This window comes from Phacochoerus africanus, chromosome X, assembly GCF_016906955.1.
Source record: "Phacochoerus africanus isolate WHEZ1 chromosome X, ROS_Pafr_v1, whole genome shotgun sequence".
Classification (NCBI taxonomy): Eukaryota; Metazoa; Chordata; class Mammalia; order Artiodactyla; family Suidae; genus Phacochoerus; species Phacochoerus africanus.
Genome location: NC_062560.1, coordinates 9,177,946 through 9,204,075, shown reverse-complemented (window position 1 = coordinate 9,204,075; position 26,130 = coordinate 9,177,946). Strand labels below are relative to the sequence as shown.

The following is a 26,130-nucleotide window of genomic DNA, read 5'->3' as shown; positions in this document are numbered from 1 at the left end:
AGAACTGCGAATGTCTGCTCCTTAGGTTGCTCAGTCTATTTCTGTATTTTGTCATAGTGGCCGAGCTGAGAGAATCCCCAATGACACGTGAGAAAAGCAGGCACTGAAGGTGTGACGCACAGGTCCCAGTTCAGCCAGTGAAACCAGGCTCTGAGTCTCAAGGCAACGGACCTTGGACCAGCAGCCACACGACGCCCTTTCTTAGGAAAACTCCTTCTTGGGGGTCACCAGTGCTGTTCCTTCAATTTGCTCGCTTCATATATAACTCACAAATGACAACAACTTTATCCCCCAACTCTAATTGGGGATAAAGTTCCAATTGGAAAGATGTCACCAGGAGGAAGCCCTACAGATCAGGCTGCCCCACAGAATGTCCTGTGATGATGGAAGTGTCCTCCTGTCTGTGTCGTCCAATGCAGGGGCCACTAGCCCGGGGTCCTCAGCCTGCACCAGATGTGCCCTCCAGGAAACACTTGGCAAGAGCTGGAGACATCTCTGATGGTCACAACTGGGTGAGAGGGTGCTACTGGCATCTGGGGGTCAAGGCCAAGGATGCTGCTACACCTCCTACGATGCAAAACACAGCCCAAGCCACAAAGAGGTATCTGGTCCAAAGTGCCACTAGCACCGAGGTGGGAGAAAATCTGCAGTGGCCCCGTGTGACTACGGAGCATCTCAGATGAGACTGGGGACTCAATTTTTAATTTTACTAACTTTAGGTAGTTTAAGTGTAAATTTTCAAGTGAAAAACATACGAGACTGGTAGTCCAAAACAGGAACTGAAATTTAAACAGCCATGGGTGTTCTGGACAGTACAGCAATCAAGGATGTGTGTAAATATGAAAATAAAGGTCTTCTTTCCCAAGTATTTCCATTTAAAGGAACAAAGCATCTTCGGGGAAAAGAGCGCTCTGATGCTCAGGGTCAGCGAGGAATGAGCATCGATCAAAGCACAAAAGCGAACACCACCCGTGAAGCTTTAGGGCAGAGGACCAGGCACCAAACAGGTCAGCACGACTGGAAATCACAGGCACTGCTCCCCTCCGTCACTGCAGGCCACTTACTCTTGCAGGGTCTCCACCCCCTTTTCCTTGTACTGCAGTTCTTGCTTCATCTGGGTCAGCTCTCGTTTCAATCTGGAAAGCTAAAAACAAATGACACGGTTTTTTTCCAAAAGCGAGCTGTGAAAAATGACGTCTAGAGTTGTGAGCATCTATGTTTCTGGTCAGCTGGCAACCGGCTGGATCACCCAAGCTCTCCGGGAACTTCCATTAAACAGCCAGGCCCGAGGAGCTGGGTCGCCTTGAAGCACAAGGCCCGGGGCCCTGGCAGGTTCCTTCCCGCGTGCAACCCTGCCACCGGCGCCGATTTTCTTTCTCAAGACATGGATTCACACGTTGCCGTGAGCCACTGTCACACGTTTCTCGTCCTCTCTTCCACTTACTCCCCACTGATTCCACAAATGAGATCCCGCTGCTCAAGCCATGACTTCCCACTCCCTGAAGGCAGGGCCTGGAGTGCTTCTTGAAGCAGATCCCAGGCCCACTTTGGGCCAGTGTTAAAACTCGGGGGTGGAGTTCCCATCGTGGCTCGGCAGTTAATGAACCTGACTAGCATCCATGAGGTTGTGGGTTCGATTCCTGTACTCACTCAGTGGGTTAAGGATCCGGCGTTGCCATGAGCTATTGCACAGGTCGCAGACGCGGCTCGGATCCTGAGTTGCCATGCCTGTGGTGTAGGCCAGCAGCTGTAGCTCTGATTCAACACCTAGCCTGGGAACTTGCATACACTGCACAAAACTCGGGGGCGGGGGGGGGGGGCGGGGGTGGTGGCCTGGAGCTCATACTTTGCACCGACTCCCCAAGTGTTTCTTGTAGGTGCGCTAGAATGTGAGAAGCATGGCACTGAAAGAGACTGAGACACCAGCACAGACCATGTCTCTGACATGTCTCCCATCCCCCTCCCAGGCAGCCCCGCCCCGGGGATGAGGTGGCACATAAAAAACCCAGCGACACCAAGAAGGAGCGTCAGAACTTTAAAAAAAAAAAAAAAAAAGCTGGAAAGCAAAACCAAATGACCAAATGTAATAATAATTCATGAAATTGAAAATCTTATTAAAACATGACTGTTAGACACACTGACGGCCATAAAATGAACCATGACAGGTGATGTTACATAAAAATACATACAAGACTTCAAGCTGTGAAAATATTCATTTTACTCACCCTATCCCGGCGACTTGCTATTTCTGCTTTTATTTGGTATGGGTCGTACTTTGTATTTGCTGAATATCCAGAAAAGGCTAAAAAGAAGGAAAATATTTTACTTTACGATGGATCCTTCAAAATAAATACACAAAGAGAAGAACTTCTGATTCACCATATGAAGTAATTAATTCTAAGTCTGAGATTTACAAGTTAGGACTGGCTCCTAAAGAATGAACTTTCACAACCTCAAATCCTGACGTCTGATTTTTGCATGAGGCCTTTCTATGTGATTCCACAAATTAAGACATATGGCTGTAGGCAAAACACAACTCTATTTACTTCGACTTCAAAACTACTAGGGTTAAAAACCACATAGAGGAGTTCCTGCTGTGGCCAGTGGGTTAAGAACCCGACTGCAGCAGCTTGGGTCACTGTGGAAGTTCGGGTTTGATCCCCAGCCCAGTGCAGTGTGTTAAAGAATCTGGCATTGCCACAGCTGCAGCTTGGATTCGATCCCTGGCCCGGGAACCCCCATATGCCACAGATGTGGCCATAAAAAACAAAGCCAAAAACATATATATGCAGGAGGCGGGGGTTGAGGAGGTGTGCTTGTGGTATAGAAACTGGTCCTTGCTATGTAAGTAATACACACAGTATGAACCCACTTTTTTTTTTTCTTTTTTCGGCCAAGCTCGCGGCATGCAGAAGGTCCCAGGCCAGGGATGGAACTCGCTCCTCAGCAGTGGCCAGAGCCACAGCAGTGACGATGCCTGATCCCTAGCCCACTAGGCCACCAGGGAACTCTAGTATGAGTCCATTTTTATTTCCTTTTAAAATGCACACACCCAGGGAAGTCACTGGAAGGAGAGAGTCCCAGAGCTAACTATTATTCCCAGTGGTTTCGTTGCAAAAGATGTGATTTTTCACTCTCTTCGCATGTACATTCTCGACACGAACGATTTTGACCTTAGAACGAAAAAAAACACTAAAGAGTCCTAAAATGAAAAAGACAACTTTCCAGAATGTGTCAGTATCCGGCAGGCTTGAGAAAAAACAATCCTTCCACGATGCTGGTTCCCTGAAAGCTGAGGCGAGGCACCCTCGCTTTTATTCTAGCCGCTTGTTTGTGACGGATGTTTAGCCAAAGGACATCAAAGAGCGGGATGCCTTTTTCAGCCGAGCAGCGCCCGGGACTTGAAGTCTTTTAACCGACAGCATCGCCGCTGCGGCCGCCCGTATCAGGGCAGCCAGGCCCCTGGCGGTGTCTCAGCGACCGGAACAGCGCGTGGCCACTTCTGATTTCTGTCGCCCCGTTCACTGCCCCGCATCGCTTTTTCTCGATGCTTCTGTCCCCTTTCTCTTAGGCTTCCACGCTGTGGTGACTTGGTTCCCGAGCTGTGGAGGCTCCTCCTGCGTCACCCCACACTGGTGTCATCTGCCTCCAGGTCATGTTCACTAACTTGACCTGCTCACAGGACCCATCTGTGGCGCCCGCACCCATTCTTTAACTCCTTTGATCTGAGTACCAAGGGGTGTCATTCAGGAATCTTAAGTGCCAACAACACCTAGAAACTAGCTTATAATCATGCCCTGATTTTATATTAGAGAAGATGGCTCGAAGCCATCGAGTGGTTTAAACAGCAAGATTATTTAAAATCCTCAAATAGAACCACGTCCAAAGTTAATTTGAGCTGTTCAGATATCGCCTTTAAAAAAAAAAACAAAAACAAAAACAAAACAGTTCTATGGAAAATCTATTTAAGGCCCCATCATTCAGAATTTCAAATTACTAGAATCTACGGGGAATAAATATCTGGAGGAGCTAAGCGTTTGCCAACTTTATTTCAAATGTTCTTATATTTAGAATCCTAATCTTTCAAAGACATGGAGTAAAATGTTTTTAAAACAGAATTCTTCCTGAGATGAAGAATGGCTCTTTCCAGATCCTTTAACCTCCATCTTGTCTGACTCCTTGGCTTCATTTAAGACCAGAAACGAAAGCGACGTTCTCAAACAATGCCCTTACGAGGCAGCAATTATGTCCATAAAATCGCCACATTAAACTCTGGGGACTTAAGTTTCCCAGGCCTGGGTTTAAGGGGCTTCCACTGGGGGCCCAGATGACATGCAAATGAGCCTAGAGTCTGCCGACTCCTCACTTCCACCTGTGTCCACTTGTCACCGTGCAGCTGGTGACGACAATGCCAACAGTCACGGCCTGGGCTCTTTCCCATTCCAGGTAGAGAGCAAGCCCATCACCCAAGTCCAGAGAAGTTAACGCTAAACATCAGTGACAATGACCTGAAATCGGTGCCCACCTTTCCAGCTGTGCAATTTCACAGGCACAATTAGCAAAGAGACTCGCAGTGCACACGGGAAGTGCAGAGGGTTCGGACGGAGGACGGACATACGGCAACCTGCCCCCAGACTAACTAACACCTCTCCCCCAGGACACTTAGCCTGGGCCAGTCCTGGAGCGGGATCCTGATAAACCACAACATCCCTGAGCGGCCGAGTCCACCAATGGGGAGGCTGAGCCTCACACTGTCACTGTGAGGTGACAATGGACAGCCTTACCGGCCAGGCCCAGGGGAGTCCGACTTTTCTGCTACTCACAGCTGCGACCACCCTAAACGATCAAAGAGGTTTTACTCAGGGATACCATTCATGTTACCTTTGCGACGGTCTCTAAAATCAAAAAAGTCCAGGACTGGGATGAGGGAAAAGGCAGCTCAAGTTTTCCTAAGACGGTGAGGACATTTTATCTTCAAATGCTAAGGAGAGTGATGGACACTGGCACGACTTTTTTTTTCCCTCCTGGCCGCACCCGCGGCAGGGAGAAGTTCCCGGACCAGGGATCAAACCCGTGCCACGGCAGCCTCCTGAGCCACGGAGGAACTCCTGGCCTAACGGGTGATGATATAATTCAGTGGATAAAGACAAATTCCCAGTTCCTGACGTCCGCCAGCAGGTGTAATAGAAGCCACTGGCAGAGTCCAAGGAAGAGCTCCGGACTCCGGGCACCACGATATTCAGAAAAGCAACTGGCCTCCTCTGCGAAGGCAAGTCGCCCATCTCCAGGTTAAGGGCAAATACCAGCCCCCTACCTCTGAGGCTTTCTCCTGGCTTGAAGAGGTGGCGTGGGCAGAACTATGAAATAGCTCAGGGAGTCCCCTCAGGCACACAGCATCACTATGGACAATGTAACAATAAGGCGACGTTAGAATAATAAGGCTACATTGTGTGTGGACGACAACAATGGAAATTACGACACTCGGCTGTCACAGGGTGCCTCTCACACTTATTTCGTCTATTCTCATACAATCTTTCTGAGCGGGGGACAATTATGTTTCCCCGCCTTAGAGATCAAGGCCGAGTCTGTAGTGACTTGATCCACACGGTGCCATCAGTGAAAGAGGGACTTCTGTCTAGAACCTGGGCCCCCATGAATCAGATCAGCTTTTCCGTCATAAGAAGAACCGGCCCCCCAGCTCCCCAGGGCTCAACAGGTGAACTCCATCTGTGTATCTAGCACCCCAAATGCTGCTGGCCCCAGTCCTTACTTTGGATTTCGATGCTATGGGCTAGTGAAAGGGGGAAACGCATGTACATCCACGGGTCCGTTTATCTCTGTTTCCGTCTCGCTCTTACCCATCGGCCTCCGTGCCGTGAGAACCTGAGATCACCCCGGGGGGACGATGTGCTTTCAAAACCAGCAGGCCTTCTCCAAAGGCGTCCTCCGGGCAGACGGCACCTTTGGCCCAGGTATGTGCCCCCAGGCGTCAGCCGTGTAAGGAGCTGCTCCAGGGAGCCCAGGAGGACGGCTGGCAGAAAGGACAGCAGGCCTGGACAGTTTTCATGCTAATTATCAGAGCGGCAGGCGACCAAGGCACGCATGTGAATAACCAAGGCCAACAAAAAAAGGGCATGACTTCTTTTTCAAAGGCACCATAAGTAGAGGAACAACAACAAAAAATCCAACTAGCCCACTCAGAGGGAACCTACAGAAGTCATGCAAGATGCGAGTTCCCATTGTGGCTCAGCTGTAATGAACCCGACTAGCATCCATGAGGATGCGGCGGGTTCGATCCCTGGCTTTGCTCAGTGGGTTAAGGGTCCCGAGTTGCCGTGAGCTGTGGTGTGGGTCACAGACACGACTCGGATCCTGCACTGCTGTGACTGTGGTGCAGGCCAATGGCTACAGCTCCGATTCGACCCCCTAGTCTGCAAACTTCCACATGCCACGGGTGCAGCCCTAAAAAGCCAAAAAAAAAAAAAAAAAAAATGAAGTCACGCAAGATGCCACCAGATCACCAGATCCGAAGCCAGCATTCTCTCTCTAGGGAGACAAAGCGATGTGGCAGACGTGTGTGCTCTGCTATAACCTCCCAGCCCCAGTCCTGCCAGCTAATACCTGTGGAAAATGCTGCGCGGGCCATTTTCCCCCTGCCTGCTCCAACATGCTCGCGCGAGGGCAAACAAAATGCTGAACGGATGCACTGTGGCCCTTGGCCTGGGCGAGATAGGGGATGAGAGACAAGGAAGACAGGCTCTGTGGGATGGGCCTGGAGCCTCGGAAGGAATGCGGGCCGCCTGAGGACTGCCTGCCGAGGTCAAGCTTCCCCAGCACCTGACCCAGGAATCCAGGGCGGGTCAGCGCTTTCTCACGGCAGATAAGGCTGCCTCGTTCCCAGCCACCCGAAGAGACTCCTGGGTGTAGATGCCTGGGGACTCCTCGGAGCCAGGCTAACGACGACGTCGTATTCCTGCGGCTGCAAGAGAGGGTCACAGCTCTGGGAGTCACCTGGGGAGCTTTAAAAAAGAGCGGCCCCACCCGAGGCCAATCAAATCCAAATCTTGGGGGGGGGGCGGGGGGGGCAGGCAGTAAGAGTTTCTAAAGACCCTTTGGGAGCTCCCCTGCCCCCCAACACAGCCAGGGCTGAGAGCCACTGCTGCAGATTCCTCTGCCACGGACCAGAGAGGTTGTGGGCCAGCAACTCTCTGTCTTGATGATGCGCTAGACGACAAGGCACGTGGCTGGGTCCCAGCAAAAGTCTGTTTACAAACACCCGGAGTGGACAGGAGTCAGCCTGGGGGCCATGACTTGCCGGCCTGTGGTTCAGACCATAATTTCCCCCACATGAGAACTCCTTCCGAAAGATCCTGCAGAGGCTCAGTCACCTCATCTGAATGCATGTGGCGGCTAGAGTTTCTCAGGGAGGAGGAAAGAAAAAAAAAAGGTTCTGAGATAACAAATGTACTCGCTGATAAAAAGAAGGCAAACAGAAGAGCACGTTGCACTGAAGAAGGGAGGAGAAAACGCTAGACAATGGAGCTGGAGAGAAAGCACTGGTGTACTTTCTCGGGCAGAGAAGTCCGGCCTCCGTGCGGGAAGCGGGGGGACCAGCGATGAGCTCACAGAAATAAAGGGGGGGGGGTCTTAGTCTCACGGGGACACGTGTGTGCAAATGCAGCAAAGCAGGACTTCGCTGTGCTCAGAGACCAAAAAAAAAAAAAAAAGGTCAAGGCTTAGAAAGTCTCAGGTACCAGATGGCCTGATAGTGAGACGCAATCCTTCCTCTCCAATGAACAGAGTCATCTTCTGGTGATTTCCATAACTCAGGGGAACTCTGTGAAGGGAGGGGAAGGCAGCGCTTTCCTCCCCCGGCCTGCTCCGTCCCACGGTCAGAAACGGCTGTTCTAGCTAATGCCTCTGTTTACCGCGACTGCCTCCTTCTCCCCTGCAATCAGCCATCGGGGATAAATCGTGTCCCCAGCATTGAGTAGATGCCAACCCCGGGTGCGAAGAAAATATCCACCGAAAAGTAAATGAATACTTTAGCAATGAGAAGACTTTAGTCATGAGAAAGTCAGGAAGGAGGGAGCCCCTGCCTTCGACCTGCCCCTTTCACTAGTGCAAAAGTGGCCCCCAATATGTCAATTTATAATCGGTCCTTATTTCCAGGAAACTTGCACAATGGGAGGCAGGCAAGTGTTCCCAAACCATGATCAGTTCTTCTGAGCTGATTCTTAAGCATCTTGGAAACAGTACATGGCACTGGAGGTTATATACACAAAGGGATCTGGGTTCAAACCCCAATTGTACCATTTACTGGCGATGCAACCTTGAAAAAGTAACTTCGCCGACCCAACAGTGTTTGTTGAGGCTACAGGGAAAATAACATCGCCATGTTACAAGGCCTCCCAATGTTGCAATCAGAGTTGCAGAGAAAACTCTAGCCGGTGCCAGGTCGGTTCCTTTTGCGGGGAGCCACTGCCAAGGAAAGAAGCAATGGGAAGTGAGTGCACGCGTGATTCTGATCCCAGAAGCGGAGCAAGGAGATGCCTCCCTGCTTTAGCCGATGAGCCATGACGGTGACCCGGGCAGTGTGAGACCCACGTGGCCAGCGGGAGCCCGGGCATGCCATGGCTCCCGCCACCGGCAGCTCCTGACCTGGGCCCAGGCCTCTGTAGGTGACCTCTGTTAGGGCACAAGCCAAGAGGATCCCTGTCGTGAACCTCAGCCTGTGGCCAGAAATAGTTCATCTGAGTCACATCTAACAGTTTTCCTCAACGGAGTTTCGCTTAAACGGCAAATTGAAAGAGCTTGGTCAAAACCCCAGGGACAGCGACAGCCTGTAAACTGCTTGGATTAACTCCGAGATTCCATTCGTAGTCTTCCCCCCAGAAGAGCGGGGCTACAACGAGAGGCCCTGGCATCTCCAGCCCCTCCTAGAAACTGGGAGGCCTGAAATTCTCCCAAGGATCACCCAAGACAAGCCGTATTAACGACAGGGGTCTCTGGCTGCAGCCCTTTGTCATGCTGACAGGTGTGAGTCAGGAGGTTGTTTCGTATCACTACCTGAAGTGTGTGTGTTCATTTCCTCCTTTCTCCACCTGCATGGAAGCTCCTTGAGGGCAAGGACCTCACCTTTTTTTTTTTTTTTGGCTTTTTAGGGCCACACCCGTGGCATATGGAGGTTTCCAGGCTAGGGGTCTAACTGGAGCTACGGCTGCCAGTATACACCACAACCACGGTGACGTGGGATCTGATCTGTATCTGCGACTCACACCACACCTCACGGCTACGCCAGATCCTCAACTCACTGAGCAAGGCCAGGGATCGAACCTGTGTCCTCAGGGATACTAGTCAGATTCGTTTCCACTGAGCCACAACAGGAACTCCAGGACCTCGCCTTTCTTAGCTCCGGCGCATCGCAGTGCCTGGCCCAAGGTAGGCACTTGATCAATATAAAGAGTGAGAGTAAATGGCCATCTGATCCCAGTGCGGGAAGGCTAACTGCCTAACAGTGTGCGCCCTGATACTTTATGAAGCTGTCTCGCCCGAGTCAAGTTTGGTGTCTGCAGAAAACCTAGCCAGGAGATGGCTTTCAAAGTCACGTGTGGGAACTCACAGCTGGCGTACGAGCGGCTGGCGTCCTCGCACATCTTGTGCAGCTGCTGGTACTCCTCCTGGGCCAGCTCGAACCGCTGCTGCTTAATCTGGTAGATTTCTTTCTTGGCATTGAGAGCCTCCTGGGCTACAATCAAATACTCCTTCAGCATCCGCTCCTGCTCTCGTCTCCACTGTTCTCTGGGATCCTCAATCTGGGTGAGCTCTGAAATGAAAAGAAGAGCATAATAACTTCAAGATAAAAATCTCTTTTTTCCTTTCTTTCTTTTTTTTTGGGGGGGGGGGGTGGGGGCCTGCCCACGGCAGACCGAAGTTCCCGGGCCAGGAATCAAACCCGTGCCACAGCAGTGATCAGAGCCACAGCAGTGACAACGCCGGATCCTTAACCCGCTGAGCCACCAGGGAAACGTCTCAAAGTAACATCTTTAAATGGACAATAATCATGCAGGTATGTGACCAGCCGATATGAGAATTAATTAACTACCAGGGTGCACATTATGGAAGTGTCTACACAACAAACCCTCCCAAAGTGTGGATCGCCTCCTATTTACATACCCATGCCTGGGATAAGACGAAAGATTTGGAGACAAGAAACAGATCCATGGAGGGGAAGACAAAACCAGACAACTTTTCAGGCTGCAAGTCAATGTTGGTGGACATGAAGCCAAAGGGGCTCGTCACTGTCAACCTAAGAGATGCGTCCAACCCTCCTCTCTCCAACTTCCTCCACCCGGGACGCGCCCCTTCCCACCTCCGGGACACCACCCCGTGTCTCTGTGCATTCTCCGTGGACTTCTTGTCTCCCCCGCTCCAAATTCCCGCATTTTCCACTCCGGTTCTCTCACGCTACCAGCTCCCGTGAGAGGGCTCAGGCCCATCTCCGGCTCCACCCTCTCCCCTGAGCGCCCACCTTGTCTCTCCACCCGCCTCCTAGGTGCATCTCCACCTGGACGGATGCAAAGTAATTCTGAGTCATCCGTCCAAAGCAGAAGTCGCTCTCACACAGCGCCCTTTCACTACCCAAACTCAACGCAATCCAAACGAAGCCCCACGACGAGCCTGCTTCTCCCGCTGGGCCTCTAGGGGAGGGCGCCGTCACGGGGCCCCAGCCACCGAGCCAACCTGGGACTCACCCTCGGCCAACCCCTGCTCCTCTCCCGCAGCCAGGACATTTTGTGGGTCATCCAGAGCGGGTGGCTGCTGCCCCTGCACCGAGCAGCGGCTGGCACGCTGTGCCTTCTCTCCATCCCCCTTTCGTTCAGCATCCTCGTCATCCCTTCTCCAAAAATACGCGGGCTTCCCGCCTCGTCCCACCAAAGGCCGTCCTCAGTGTGCTTCCCACTCACCCTCCCGACACCGCTTGCACTTCTGTGACACACGAACCTCTTTTTCTGTCTCTTTGTTTTAGGGCCACATCTGCAGCATATGGAGGTTCTCAGGCTAGGGGTCAAATTGGAGCAGCAGCTCCCGGCCTACACCACAGTCACAGCAACACTGGACCCGAGCCGCGTCTGCGACCTACACCACAGCTCACGGCAATGCCGGACCCTTATCCCACTGAACAGTGCCAGGGATGGAACCTGTATCCTCATGGATCCTAGTCGGGTTCATAACCTGCTGAGCCACAACGGGAACTCCCTACATGCACCTCTTTTAAGGGACAACGCCTGACATCCTCCACGTGATGTCTGAGTCCCACGGAGCATCACCTGCCAGCTTCACTTCTAGTTTCTGTCTTTTCCCCCACAAACATCCTCTCAACAGACTGGCTCTTTCACAGTCCCTATCTTTTGGAAATGCTCATCCATGTGTTTGGGCTGCTTCTGTCCTCCTCTGCCCACCAGGAAACTCCATCATCCTCTAAGTCCTTCTGCAAAGGCACCACTTTTCCCTTCCTTCCTTTCCTCCTTCCTTCCTTCCATCCTTCCTTTCGCAGGGCACACAGGCAGGCTTTCCAGAGCGGCTGTGCGAGGCGGACCCCTGTGCCCACCAGGGATGCCGCGAGGGCCCGCAGCGCCCAAAGCCCAGTGCATGTGCGCAGCCCATGGCGCAGCAGCCCAGACACCTCGACTCCCTGCATGCACAGACAAGAGGCACCAGGTCAGGTGGCGCCAGGGGAGGGCTGCCCTCGAGGGGGGCCTCACTGAGCACCAAGCCCAGTCCAGCAGGTGGTGTATCCACCTAGAAGCCCTCTTGCCATGTGGACAACTGCCCGGGAAGGCAGCAGGGCCCGCAGCCCCTGCCCATGCTTTGGGTATGAGCGGCAAGCACACAAAGGGCAAGAGCGTGATCAGGACTCCACCGCCCCAGGCCCGACAGGACCCCTCGCCATTTGGGTCTGCGAGTCCTGAACTCAGGAGGCCACTGGCAAGTGACAATGTGGGGATCAGCCCTAAGGACACCAGCCTGGGTGGGTCTCAGCATGGGGACGGAGGGAGGAAGGGGCTTCATCACTCACGAGGGGGGGCATGGGCATCTTCGGGCCCTCCCGGCCTCCCTGGCACTTACGACAGAAGTGTAACTTAGGGGCAACTTCTATCGCCGGTAGCAATGACAATGACAGAAACACTGGGGGCAGCCAGAAGGAAATGGGGGAGTGAGAAAATGTGAATCTGAAAGGGAAGTGGATGCCCAGCTGGTACCCGATGGAGGAAGGCTGGGGAGGAGGCAGAGAGCCAGGAGGGAGGCGCGGACAAGAGGCCTAGAACCAAATGTAGCGTGGGACCCAGCATGTCAACCTCAGCGCCACTGGCACTCGGGGCAGCTCGGCCTCCGTGGGGGCCGTGCTGGGCACTGGAGGACCCTGAGCAGCAGCTCGGCCTCCGTCCACCAGATGCCGGTTGCCCCTCTCCCGGGCCCGACAACCCAAAATGCCTCCAGACATCACCGAGGGTCCCTGAGAGGCAAAAGCAGCCCGGGTTGAGGCCCACTGCTCTCATCAATTCTAGAAAGAAGGCTGGGGTGGGCACGGACCCATTATTCCAGCTCTGGTCTTTACATCATTCTCTCCCTTCCCATACCCCCAAAGGACTGGTATATTAAAGTTAAAATCCAAGGCCTAAGACAGAATGGAGCTAGGGCAACCACTTGGGCAATTTACTGTTCCAAGAACTCAGAAACAGTAACTCTGTGGGGAACATCCTTCTTTTTTTTTTTTTTTTTTGGCTTTTGTCTTTTTGCCATTTCTTGGGCCGTTCCCGCAGCATATGGAGGTTCCCAAGCTAGGGGTCGAACCGGAGTTGTAGCCACTGGCCTACGCTGGAGTCACAGCAATGCGGGATCCGAGCCGCGTCTGCGACCTACACCACAGTTCACGGCAACGCCGGATCCTTCACCCACTGAGCAAGGGCAGGGATCGAACCCGCAACCTCATGGTTCCTAGTCGGATTCGTTAACCACTGCACCACAACGGGAACTCCTCCTTCTCCTTTTGAGAGCAGTTTCTATTACGAGGCTGCCGGGGAAATTTACCTTCTACTGGGTAGGGAAACTCCCCAGTGGACATATTTCAGGCAGTCCTGAGCACCACACAAGCCCGGCAGCTACAGAACCGCTTCGCTTTGTGAAGAGCTCAGCCAGGGAACACTTTGGATGCCATTTATAAAAGCCAGTGGAACGGAGTGTTAGGAAGCAACAATTGATTCACTCCACAAAAAGAGTTCCTTGCACCTTCGAGATCAGCATGAAAACTCATTCACAGATAGTAACTCCAGTGCGGCACTCTACTTACTATTTATGTGGTCCATGTAATAAATTCCAATTTGTTTATCATACACAGTTTCCCATCCTAAAGGAAGTTCATCCCCAACACAATCGGCAAAGGTCAATGGCTTTGTTATCCTGCAAAATAAAATTATGAAAGCAAATGTGAAAGTCAGGTCAATGTCACGGATGTTCGCTGAATCGACTATAGAATTAGGTTTCACTAACGAAGTTATATGTTATCTTATCGGACTGCTTTTGCTCCACCTGTTGGCTTGGAAAATGAATTCACTGCCTCTGCCTAAACAGTAATCACTAATGATTTCAATGCACTCACAGTTCAAAGCATCGCTATCTCAACATGCAACTTTACATACCAGCCGAAAACAGACATGGACAGTCACAAAACACATAAAACAAGCATCTTCTTCCAAGCAGCATGTTTACCGAGGTGATGACAACAGAATATAACTCTGCCACAACAGGCGAGCACCTGTGTTTTGCTCTCGTTCCCTGACACAGGTTCCCCCATCACAGCTTTCGCTTTCCGTACATTCTGGCTTAAATCTATCTAAAATGTACTTGGGGGAGCTCCCGTCGTGGCACAGTGGAAACGAATCCGGCTAGGAACCATGAGGTGGCGGGTTCCATCCCTGGCCTCGCTCAGTGGGTTAAGGATCCAGCGTTGCCGTGAGCTGGGGTGTAGGCCGTAGACGCGGCTCGGATCCGGCGTTGCTGCGGCTGTGGTAGAGGCCAGTGGCTACAGGTCCGATTAGCCCCCTCGCCTGGGGACCTCCATATGCCGCGGGTGCGGCCCTGAAAAAGACAAAAAAATTAAAAAATTAAAAACTAAAATAAATAAAATGCACTTGGGAGTTTCATCTACCAGCGGTCCTAGGTCAGGGAGTTAAACATTAACCGTTGACCAAATGCAAAAAGCCAAACAAGGCTGGGAACAATGCAAGGAGATGCTTAACTAAATACGGCCTGTCTCCCTTATACAATGGGGAAATCAGAAATTGCAAAGCGTTCTCTTTGCTTTCTGGAGAAAAACCAACACAAGTGCATTGTCCACAGCCCTCTCTCCTTGAAGTCAATCTGATCTTGGAAACCTCGGCTTGACAGAGATGGATCAAGGACAGGTTTTCCAGATGGGTTTCTTTAAGGAGGCCCCCCCCCTTCCCTCCCCCCCCCCCCATGATCACGCTGATTGACAAGACAGCTGTGGTAGAAAACAGGCCACACCTATAATTGTCTGAGTCCGGGCAGCTATCTAATCAGTTGTCTCTATAAATGCACACAGGCTGGTATGCATGGGAATCTGATAACCTAAATTTCACTGCCTCAATCTTCCCACATCTCCCTTGGAGCCTCTGGCCCCAGGAATGGGAGACACCACAACCAGCGCCAAAGCCCACAGGAGCAGGATGCATTCTCAACATGTTATTTCCCCGAACTGGTTAGACAACAAGGCTCTGGCTCTCCCAGGAGCACTTAGAAATTGATCGACACCCTCAGAAAGGCACTGACGGAGCTCGTCTTCATTCTAAACAGAGGATTTTAAAAGTGAGAGTCAACAGCGAAACAGAAATGCTCATACAGACGATAAAACACACCGTGGATAATCCTCTCGAACATGAGGCACTCAGAAGCTCACAGCATCACAAAATGAGCCTGCCGCCTGCCATCTGTCCCCTCCCCAAACACCAACGTCCGGGCCACGGCTCCCTTACAGGTGGGGAACGAGGTGGTGGTGGCACCGGCCCAAGGCAAATCGCTAACGGCTCCTGGGTGTGAGGCATGATTCAAGTCTTGAACGAGACCAGACCCCATCAAACGCAGCGCTGCTTTAAGATAAACTGCGACCTGAGCACATCCCTGCTCTTCTAGATTCACCGGGAAGCCTCGAGAAAATTGCCCGAGCACAGGCGGGCGCAGCCTAAGAAGCACGTTTGCCCACACGAGCTCGTTCAGTCCACAAACGCAGGTGGGAAGCCTGACCTGGCAGCACCGCTGAGCCCAGCTCACTTCCTTTACAGCGCAGAACTGTTATAAAATGATGGCGAGTTCACAGTTTTCGATTTCCGACCCACAACAATGCAAGTCATTAAAATAACACTTCCAGACTCACTGTTCCAAAAAATTAAAGTGACGGAGCTACCATTTTGGTGAATGTTCTTTGGGGCTTGATAAAGAATCCACGTGTCTCTGATTCCACTTCCTCTCTAAACGAAGCATGAATTAATGGCTTTGGAAGCGGATCCACCAGCCCCAGTCAGGCCTTCAGCGACAGCAGCCCCAGCCAGCAACTTGACCACAGCGCCTCGTGAGACCTGAAGCGAGGACCACCAGCTGAACTCTGCACCACAGACATCGTGTGACTGAATGCTCACTGTCACCTGAAGCCACTAAATCTCAGGCTAATTCGTGTGATACAGCAATGGGTAATGCATGAACGACGTAAGCCCTGACTTGCTGTCCCAGTGCATCGGACATGGCAGGGGACATGTGCGCCCACTAGTAGGACCAGTGAAGTGCAGAGAAGGCTTTCTTGTCTTATTCAAGAACGTGCACATAAATATCTACACGCTGCTCTTCTGATTCATCCGTCTATTTATCGGGACGATGCAGCCTCCAGAGAGCTGTGACGTCACTGAACACAGACACATTTTGCCCTGGTTTTCAATAACGACATTGAGAACGTCTACATCGACTGTCCTCGTTATCATTCCAAAATATTTATGGGACAGAGACTTTGGGGTTTTCCGTCGTACCGCACAAGCCACCGTGGGTATTCAAAACCGCCCCGGTATCAAAACGACGACGCCCCCCCAAGAAGGGTACTGGTGGGTAACATGCCTTGAGTAATGGCCCCATCACTCCAGGTGACGTACTGGGTTTCAGAATCCCTTGGATCTCACTGCCACGATGAGGAGAGCTGAAGAAATCTGGACTCCCTTTTTACTGTCAGAAGGGCAGTGCCTGGGAGTCTGCGACAGTGGCGTTCTTCTGCTGTTTGTTCTTCAGCGAGGAGGGCTTTCTGGCTGCTGCTGGCTACAGAGCATGACCCCTGCGTGGCAGGGGGAGGCCAGGAGCCACCAGGGAGTGAGCTCAGACGTGGCTGGCACAGTGAGCACCCTTGGCAAGGTGGCCAATCCCATGACCCCTCATCCTGCCAGTGGGCATCCTCCCAGTTGGTTGAGACCTTGATGTCCAGGGGCCTGTCCTCAAGCAGAGTGGTCTCTACACCAGGGCCGTGCACTGAGTTTGCACACGTCCCCCCGAGGCAAGGCCAGGTCCCGTCTTCACCCCCTGGAGGGCCAGTCCAGGCCCCTGAGTTCTCACCTCCCCCAAAAACTTGTTGCTAGATTTGTCCCACCAACTCCTTCCCACGGTCACGACACACAGACTCCAGGGTATTTTTGTTTCTATCGCACAGTTTTGGAAATATATCGAAATAGGGGAGAGGGATCCCTCCATACCACCACTCAAATAAAACCATTCTTCCTATTTTGGGGTGTTTTCCTCCGTCTTTTTTCTAGGTTCTTTTCATTTTTTATTTATTTTTTTTCCCTGACACAGTCATGATCACACAGTATGTATAATTCTCTGTCCATTTGTAACATGTTTACTTATTCAGACCTTGAGTCTCTCCAAAAATTTCTCAAGAACGGCCTAACACTTTAGCCAAAGTATTCTGTCCCTGCTTGTTTTAAATTGTGTGCAAACCTCACCCAGAACAGCACTGAACAGAGTCAGCTCCTCGAGAACAATTACCCTGTCTCAACTGCCTTTGACTTCCGGCACCTGATCTAAGAATACATAACTTGCATGTCTTCAAAGAGTTGGCTAAGGGGATTAATATAAGCAACCTAAGCACTATGGGTAGCTACATTATTTCGAGTTTCCACTAGTATAAATATTCATGAGAACTGCCTTGAACACAGTTCAGCAATTTCTCACATAGCTAAACAAAGAGTTTCCACCTGAGCCAGTAATTCTACACCTAGGCGTGTACCTAAGCAAAATGAAAACACATGTCTACATGAAAGAATGTCCACGGCAGCATTATTCACAGTAGCCAAAAGATGAAAACAGCTAAGGGCCATCACCTGATGAACAGATAAATAAAACACGGTCTATCCGTTCAATGGAATATTATTCGGCCATAAAAAGGGGAGTTTCCTGTCATGGCACAGTGGAAACAAATCCGACTAGTATCCATGAGGATGCGGGTTCAATCCCTGGCCTCACTCAGTGGGTTAAAGACCCGGTGTTGCCGTGAGCTGTGGTTTAGGTCACAGAGGCAGCTCAGATCTGGCAATGCTCTGGCTGTGGTGTAGGCCAGCAGCTACAGCTCTGATTCAACCCCTAGCCTGGGACCCTCCATAGGCTGAGTGTGGCCCTGAAAAATGCAAAAAAAAAAAAAGAAAAAGAAAAAAAGAAAAAAGAATGAATTACTGGCAGATGCTACAATATGGATGGACCTTAAAGTCACTAGAAGCCAGACACAGAAGGCTACATGTTGTATGGCTCCACCTATAAGAAATATCCAGAACAGTCAAATCCATAGAGACAGAGGGCAGATCAGTGGGTGGCAGTGCTTGGAGATACAGAGGGAATGGGGAATGATTGCTAAGAGGTATGGAGCTTCCTTCAGAGATAATTAAAATGTTCTGGAATTAGATAGTGGTTGGTGGTTGCACAACTTTGAGATTATCCTGAAAAGTAGTAAACTGGATGCTTTAAATGGTGGCTTTTATGTTATACGTGAATCATGTATCAATTTTTAAACCTATGATGAAAGGAACATCTCTGTGCATAAAGCTCATAATCTGTATTTACATTACTTTCCTTGAAAGATTCCCAGAAGTAAATTTACAAGGTTGAAGGATATGAAGCTCTTTTCTCCAGAACTTAAATTTGATGTAAAGAATTCAGCCAGTCAAGTATAAAGAAGAGGAAATAAAATCCCCTATGATCCAGAAGCCCTGGATGCGTGTTTTAGTGCATCTGCCTGCATTCTTCCACAGCTGATATCATACTGGATACAATTTCATACACTGATTCTTTTCATTTGTGTATTTCCTCAGGTCCTTTAGGTCTCTGTCAGCATCGCCTTCTGTCGTGCTAGAACCTTCCATCATAGGCAGTAAACCATAATTATTTTACCAGGCACCTCCAGTCAGCTATTTAAGGATGTTCCAACGTTCTGTTCTTTATTGTAAATAACGGACATGGGCTCAGGGCGCCCACGGGACACGTACCGCGCAAGCGCTTTACCAGCAGCATACACTCTACAGCCACTCAGAGATGGCCTTTCTCGTCACCCCCTGGGAATATCCTGATCGCACGTGTTCAAGGGCTCGGGGATACATCTGTGTGGCACGGGCACGCTGGACTTTCCAAGAACAAGTAGGGTAGGAGGAGAACCTAAGTTTCACGGCGCTTTGGGGACGGGGGCGGGGGGGGACGGAGTTGGGTGACGAACTGAGAAGCAGGGCGCCTGGCGATCCCACGCAGGATCGGGAGGCCCCCGGGGCCAGCTCCAGCTCTCCCGGTCCCCCGACGACTCCTATCCGAGCAACGTCAGCCCGGAGCGCCGGCCCTCCTAGCCCGCAGCTCCCCGCGGAGGTCTCCCCTTCACACACAGCTCTTCCTGGCCCCGGCGGGTCCGTTTTGCTGGCCATTCCTATCAGAGCGGGTCGGCAAGAAGGGGGAGAGGGCTGGAGGACACATGCGCTGGCTTCCTTCTGCCCCCTTTGCCTGCTGCAGCCTGCAGGGCTCTTTAAGAAGTGGCCCTGGGCCATTTCGGTTAGTGCCCGTGCCAGGAGAGCCATTTACTGCCCTGAAACCTCGGAGTCCTTCCTGCTCTCTCAGGGTCTGCCTCACTTTCCTCTCTTTCAAATGGGCATGATCCGATGAACCTCACAGGGCCAGGCTGGCTGGGGGGCGGCCTCTTCAGTCACCGTGGGGAGATCAGCTCCACCCGCCACCTGCCTCCGCCTCCCCCTCCAGGAGGCCTGCTTCAGACCGCAGGAGCTTCCTTTCGCGGCAGTGATGAGCGGCCACAGACTCGGTGGCATTAACGCACTGATCATCTTAACTGCTCCGGAGACTGGAACGAACTAAAATCCGACACTGGACTAAAATCAAAGTGTCAGGAGTTGTCCTGGTGGCCTAGTGGTTAAGGATCTGCTGTTGTCACCGCCGCAGCGCAGGTCGCTGCTGTGGTACGGCTTCAATCCCTGGCCTGGGGAACTTCGGCATGCCGAGGGCACAGCCAAAGAAAGAAAGAAAGAAAACCGAAATGTCAGTGAGACTGCACCGCCTCTGGAGGCTCCAGGGGAGAACCCCTCTGCGGCCCCTCTCTGCTCCTCAGGCCTGCGGGGTGCTCCGTGGCGGCCCCTCCCTTCCTCGAAGCCAACCTCGGTCGGGGTCTCTCTCAGGATGCCAGCTCCCGGGTTCTCCCTCTCCAGCATCCCTCTATCCCTCTTCCACTCAGAAAGGACCTCGTGATCCCACCGGGCCCGCCCAGATCATCCAGGAGAAGCTCCCTGCGGTGAGGCACATCTGCAAAGTCCCATGTGCCATGGCAAGTAACACGGTCACAGGCTCCAGGGAGTGGGACGTGGACATCTTGGGGGCCACCGTTCCAGCACCTCGAAAGCCACGCCCTCCCTCCCAGGGGCGGGGAAATCTGACACCCACTTTCTCAAATCGCAGAAGAGTAAAGGTGGGCAGCCGAAGGGGAGAGCAGAGAGGAGAGAGAAGAGTATAGACACGGACTTTTTTTTTCAGCCCATGAGGGTAAGTGAACCTGTTTGGATGACCTACAATCTTTCCAATGGGGAAAGTTTTGTTTTAAAATGGGGTAACACTGGTTATAACTGGTTGATAACCTTATATATGTTTCCTGTGTATGCTATTACATTTTGACTTCTGTATACACTGCAGCGTGTTCGCCGCCAAAAGTGTAGCTTCCGTCTGTCACCGTACAGTTGACATCCTTTACCCATCTGGCCCTTCCCCGACGCCCTGCCTCTGGTAACCAGTACTCCGTTCTCTGAATCTATGGACACACACTGATGGGGAACACGTTTCCTTTGTGAAAAGGAGGCCTGCATAATCCTGTGATGCCTTGGTCTATGCTTTCCAGTCTCCGGCCACAAGACAGTCTTCCTATTTCCAGGTCAGGCTTCTTTGAGAGATGCGATTCAGACAGAACGCTCTTTATCTCCATTTCATTCCAAAGCAATCCTCAAGAAATTAGGGCAACTCCCTTCACCTCTTCTGCCGCACGTGGCTCACAGGGAGGGAGTTTCAGAGCCCACCAGAGCACGGACCCTGTGCGTGCGGGGTTGGCACATGGAGAGCTGGACCCTGTTTGCTGTGCCCCCGCCTCTCCAACTTCAGTGGTGTAACGCTGACACCTGACAGCCAGGTTCTCAGCAGGGAGCGCGTCTCTGAACTCCCTGAAATCACACAAAAACACTGATGAGCACAGTCCAGGGCTGCCAGCCGATCCCCTGAGAGGGTGATCACCCCCCAAAAGAAGGTGAGAAGCTCGATTCCTCAATTCTCTGTCACGTTTAAAACAGCACTGCATGTACCGCAAACCTGCCACATTAGTCCTGACGAGTCACTCAATCACACTGATTATGTGTTTAGAACGTGTACGTACTTGCCTGGGCAGCTGTCATCGAGTCCCAATTCTAGAAGTTAGGGTAAAGGCTAGTCAAACCTAGAACTCAGTCCAGATATTGCGACTGACATTTCAGTGGGTTTTTTGTTGTTGTTGTTGTTGTTTTTTGGGGGTTTTTTGGTGTGTTTTTTTAGGGTTGCACCCACAGCATATGGAGGTTCCCAGGCCAGGGGTCTAATCAGAGCTATAGCCGCAGGCCTACACCACAGACACAGCAACACGGGATCCGAGTCGCGTTTGAGACCTACACCACAGCTCACGGCAACACCGGATCCTTAACCCACCGAGTGAGGCGACGGAGCGAACCTGCGTCCTCATGGATACTAATCAGATTCGTTTCCGCTGAGCCACGAAGGGAACGCCTCAGTGTATTAAGGGAGCATGAGTGATCCGATTTCAGTGATGAGTCTTAGAATTGTTCTTGAATTACACTCATGATTTCCATGTGAAAAGACTGTCTTCTTTAGGAGAAAAAAAAATTATAATACCAGTTTTTTCACTGACTCCAACACAAAACTAACAGTTACGGTTCACGGACAAATTCCCAGACTAATCCGAAGAGCAAACAGCTCCTCACATATATCTCAGGGCAAGAGGAGACGGGGAGGGGCTTGATGACTAGCAGTGAATCCACAAGACAAGAGAGCGCAGAGAATCAGACGCAGGTGAACCCTTTCCCCGGCAACTGCAAGACTGCGTTTGCAGGAGGCCTCCAGTGTCCTCCATCCGTGAATTAAAAACCAAAAGGCTCAGCGCCAGGCTCACTGCTTCCGCGTTAGCAAGTTTTCCCACTGCCCTTTATGCCTCCCTCAGGCACATCTTACTGACATTTGTCTCTGTGTCATTCCCGGGAACAACACATCATTTAGGGATGCATTCATCTTCCCGAACTCCTGCACTGCAAAGCCCGGTGCCAGCACCTGCTGCAGGGCACAGCTTTTCAGAGGGGAGAAATGGGCCGGCTAGCCTGAGAGGAGATGGCAGAACCTGAGCACAGTCAACTCACCTCACTTTGAAGGTCAATGTCACTGAAATCCCTACAGGGATACCCATCGGGTCACAAAATCCCACTGAAAATCATGCCAAGTGCATCTTTCAAGAGCCGCAGTAAGACAGTCCTGCTTTAGCAGCTGAGCCAATATTTCAAGGCTGCCTCCTGTAAGGCAGGACTCCTCACCCAAAGCAGTGGAGTAGCAACAATGTTAACATTTCTACCAAGCCCCAGATTCTTTTCCTCTTGGGCCCAGAGAAAGATCACATTTCCCAGCCTCCCGTGCAGCTGGTAGAGCCACGTGACCAGGGTTCAGCTGGCTGGGCCGTGGGCAGAGGTAACGAACACCCCTTCCGGGCTTGTCCCATCATCTCCTTGAGGAACCCTCCACGCCCTGTCGTGTCCTCCGCCTGTTGGCTAAAAACAGCCAACCCAGGAGAGGACGGCTGCTGTGGTCTGCATCATGCCTGCGCCCCCATCCTCAATTCGTGTGTTGAAATACTAATACCTAACACGATCGTGTTAGGGGTGGGGCCCTCAGAGCGGGATGAGTGCCTTTATAAAGTGTCCTGCTGAGGACAGTGAGGAGTCACTGGCTCTGAACCACGGAGAGGGCTCTCGCTGAACCCGACCACGCTGGGGCCTTGGTCTTTTGACGTCCAGCCTCCAGGACCAGGAGGACAATTTTCCTATTCTTTGTGACCTACTCCATCTGTGCTATTTCGTCAGAAGCCTGAAAAGAGTCAAACCATAGAAGCCTGGGTCCCCGAGTGACTCTTTAGATCATGGAGTCTGCAAAGCCCCTTCCCCACCCCCACAGGCCCACACAGAAACGAACAAGAAACTGCTATTCTGTTCCGCGCCTACTTGGAGCTGTTGGTTAGAACAGTCAGCTGGCTGACACTGGGGAAAAAGGGGCGAAATCAGAATCTGCGAGAAGTCTGAATATGTAATCTTACTTGGTTACGTGAGCATCCCGAGCGATTTCAGAGCATGTGAGCCGAGCACAGACACTGTTTGGAGAGGACTGGATGCTCTGTCCTTTCCTCATCAGGGGGTCTGCAGGCGGAAGGGGTGAAAAGGACCACCGTCCACGTTTCTGTTCGCGACAGCACTTACTCTGTCTGTTGTCATTATCTGACACGGCTGCCTCCCCTATTGGTCTGTGAGTTTCCAGAAAGAAAGGAGGCTGTTTCTCTAATTCGACTTTTGAAGCCTCACATACGACAGGCCTTCATTAGACGGTCTGATAAACTAATCAGGCCCATTTCAGAAAGGGACACACCATATCAAAACCAGAACGGAGCCCACCGGGAGTCAAGGAACAATTGCAAGGGGGCAGACTGGAGAGAGGAAAGGGCACTTAGGATCGGACTGAGCTTGCAAGGCCTGAACCGTGTGAGCTTGCAGGGCTCGGAGGCCAAGGCGCTCTGGGATCCTTCCTCCCCAGAACAGCTCTTCTTGGACAGGTACCTGCTTGGAGGGGAGAAAGGCAGCTCAGCAGGCCACGGAGTGGAGGACATGTCCCTGAGGACTCCCACATACTCTGCTCTGATTTTTTTAAAATTTATTTATTTATTTTTATTTATTTATTTTGTCATCTAGGGCCGCACCCGTGGCATATGGAAGTTCCCAGGCTAGGGGTCGAATCGGAGCTATAGCTGCCGGCCTACTCCACAGCCACAGCAACGCAGGATCCAAGCCGCGTCTGCGCCCTACACCACAGCTCATGGCAACGCTGGATCCTTAATCCACTGAGTGAGGCCAGGGATTGAACCCATGTCCTCATGGATACTAGACAGGTGGCTGTGGTGTAGGCTGGCGGCTGCAGCTCCGATTCGACCCCTAGCTTGGGAACCTCCATATGCTGCACCTGCAGCCCTAAAAAGACAAAAAAAAAAAAAAAAAGAACATACTGGAGTACATCACACCTCACAATCACAAGGTTAGTATGATACTATGTCATGAAACTTGTCCTTCGCTTGCACGCGTGACACAAAATCGTCTCCTTTCCTTCCGGAGCAGGGCGCGGTCAGCAGTACTGAGACAGGCAGCCCTGCAGGACATCCCACAGGTGGCTCCACCCGGTCACACGAGGACTGGCATGCTCAATGCACAGGGCTGCCGCCAGCCCTCCTGCGGGTTTTGCAGACACCAAAGTGAGCAGCTCACCCGCCAGCCCCGGGGCAGAGCCTGCATTGTGCTGGGAGGGACCGGGAGAATCTCCTTTAATCAACACAACGATTTTTAAAAGATGGGACCCTTATCCCCACCCCGAGTTGACCTAGGAGGAAAGTGAGCTCAGGGGCCGGCACCTTAGAAACGGCAAAACTAGGGGAAGAAGCCTGCTGGGGTCGCATCCAGCTCGGAGGAGGGATGCCGGGCAAAAACGAGAGGGTTTCAAGAGCCCATCAAGCCGGAACCACCAGCCCTGAGGAAGACATCAGAGAGAGAGAGATGCTGTGTTACCGCTAAAAGAACAGGCATAAGACGCACCCTATTCTGATTTTAAGTAATTTTTATCTCCCCTACTCTCCTGACAAATTGCTAATGATGATTAGTCCAAGGAGAGTCCAGTTCAGGAAGTTTATGGCCATCTTATTTTTAATATGGCCAAAACATTAGATGAGGGGGTTCAAACACTCCTTTAAAAATAAAATACAAAGAGGAGGGTGGGGGGGGGGATCGGCTGGAGGTTTGGGATGAAAATGCTATAAAACTGGGTCGTGATGATCATTGTACACCTATAAATGTAATACAATTCAGCGAGTAAAATAAAATAAAATAAAATACAAGGAGTTCCCGTTTGTGGCTTAGTGAGTTAAGGACCCGATGTTGTCTCTATGAGGATGCGGGTTCAATCCCTGGCGTCGCTCAGGGGGTTAAGGACCTGACGTTGCTGCAAGCTGTGGTACAGGTCGAAGATTCAGCTTGGATCCCGTGTGGCTGTGGCGGTGGCGTAGGCCTCAGCTGCAGCTCCAATTTGACTCCTGGCCCAGGAACGTCCATATGCCGCAGGTATGGCCCTAAAAAAATTAAATTAAATTAAATTAAAATACGACACTGGAGTTCTTCTGTGGCGCAGGGGGTTAGGGATCCAGCGTTGTCACTGCAGCGGCTCAGGTCACCGCCGTAGCGCCGGTTCAATCACTGGCCTGAGAGCTTCCACATGCTGCGGGTGCAGCCGAAAAAATAAAAAATAAATAAGTATTATAAAAGTTTGGTCTTAACTTACGACGGAACACAGCAGACAGGAAAGGATATTTAAAAATTACAGGGGGGGGGGTCTTTAAGGAAGGATTTGGGGGAAAAAAAGAAACAAATAGTAACAATTGACGGAAGAAGAAAATTCAACTGAAATAGGAGAGGAAAACCCCACTGGCCAAGGCGAGCGAAGGGACCCAACAATAACATTCTTTAGAAATGGCATCACAGGGGGAGGCGACCCGGTACCGTCTGGCCATCCTTTCAGCCGAGCGGCACACAGGCACACGGCGGCAGATACGGCCCAGGACTCTGGGCTCTGTGATCTCCATTTCAGCTTTGCAAACACTGCCAAGATCAAGCTCTCCCCCGCGTATTGTTCCCAGGTGCAGAAGTCCTGGGCCAGGCTTCTAAGAGTAAGAGCTAAAGGATTGTATCAGCCATCCGTTTTGGGATTCATTCTCTCCTCTCACTGCCTCCCTCCCACCCCCACCCCACCAACGACACACACAACGTTGCAGCAGTCCCTTCGTCTGTGTTCTTTCTGGCAGGAGGATTCCATTCTTCACAGATGCATCTTCGCGTGTATCCCCATCCGAGTCCGTGAACTAAAAGCGCGGGGGAAGATGCCGGAACATCTAAGCCGCGCAGTCACGCATTAAGGGAACACGTGCCAGGAAAGGGCGCAGGGCAGGGCGAGTTCTCAGAAACAGCGGTTCTTTCAGGTCTTGGATCTCCGTGGGAATCTGAGATAAGCCACGGATCTCCTCCCTAGAAAAATGTGCTTACACGTATACCCCGAATGCCGCCCTCGTGGAGACACAAAATGTCGCCTGTCCGGGACGTCCGGTTTCGGGAAGCCTGTTCTCAAAGCTCCCCGCCCAGGAGAAGAGGCACAGGGGAGCGA

General features: G+C 51.7%; 1 protein-coding gene across 1 annotated transcript in view; it reads right to left on the bottom strand.

Moving 5' to 3' along the window:
* Positions 1-26,130, bottom strand: part of WWC3 (WWC family member 3) — a 115,509-nt gene that overhangs the window by 57,603 nt on the left and 31,776 nt on the right. The window contains exons 2-5 of the mRNA XM_047764347.1: positions 13,352-13,461; positions 9,623-9,826; positions 2,226-2,302; positions 1,065-1,144 (exon numbers count right to left, since the gene is read on the bottom strand). Coding sequence (XP_047620303.1) covers positions 1,065-1,144; positions 2,226-2,302; positions 9,623-9,826; positions 13,352-13,461 — 471 coding nt within the window. The remainder of the gene's footprint in view (positions 1-1,064; positions 1,145-2,225; positions 2,303-9,622; positions 9,827-13,351; positions 13,462-26,130) is intronic.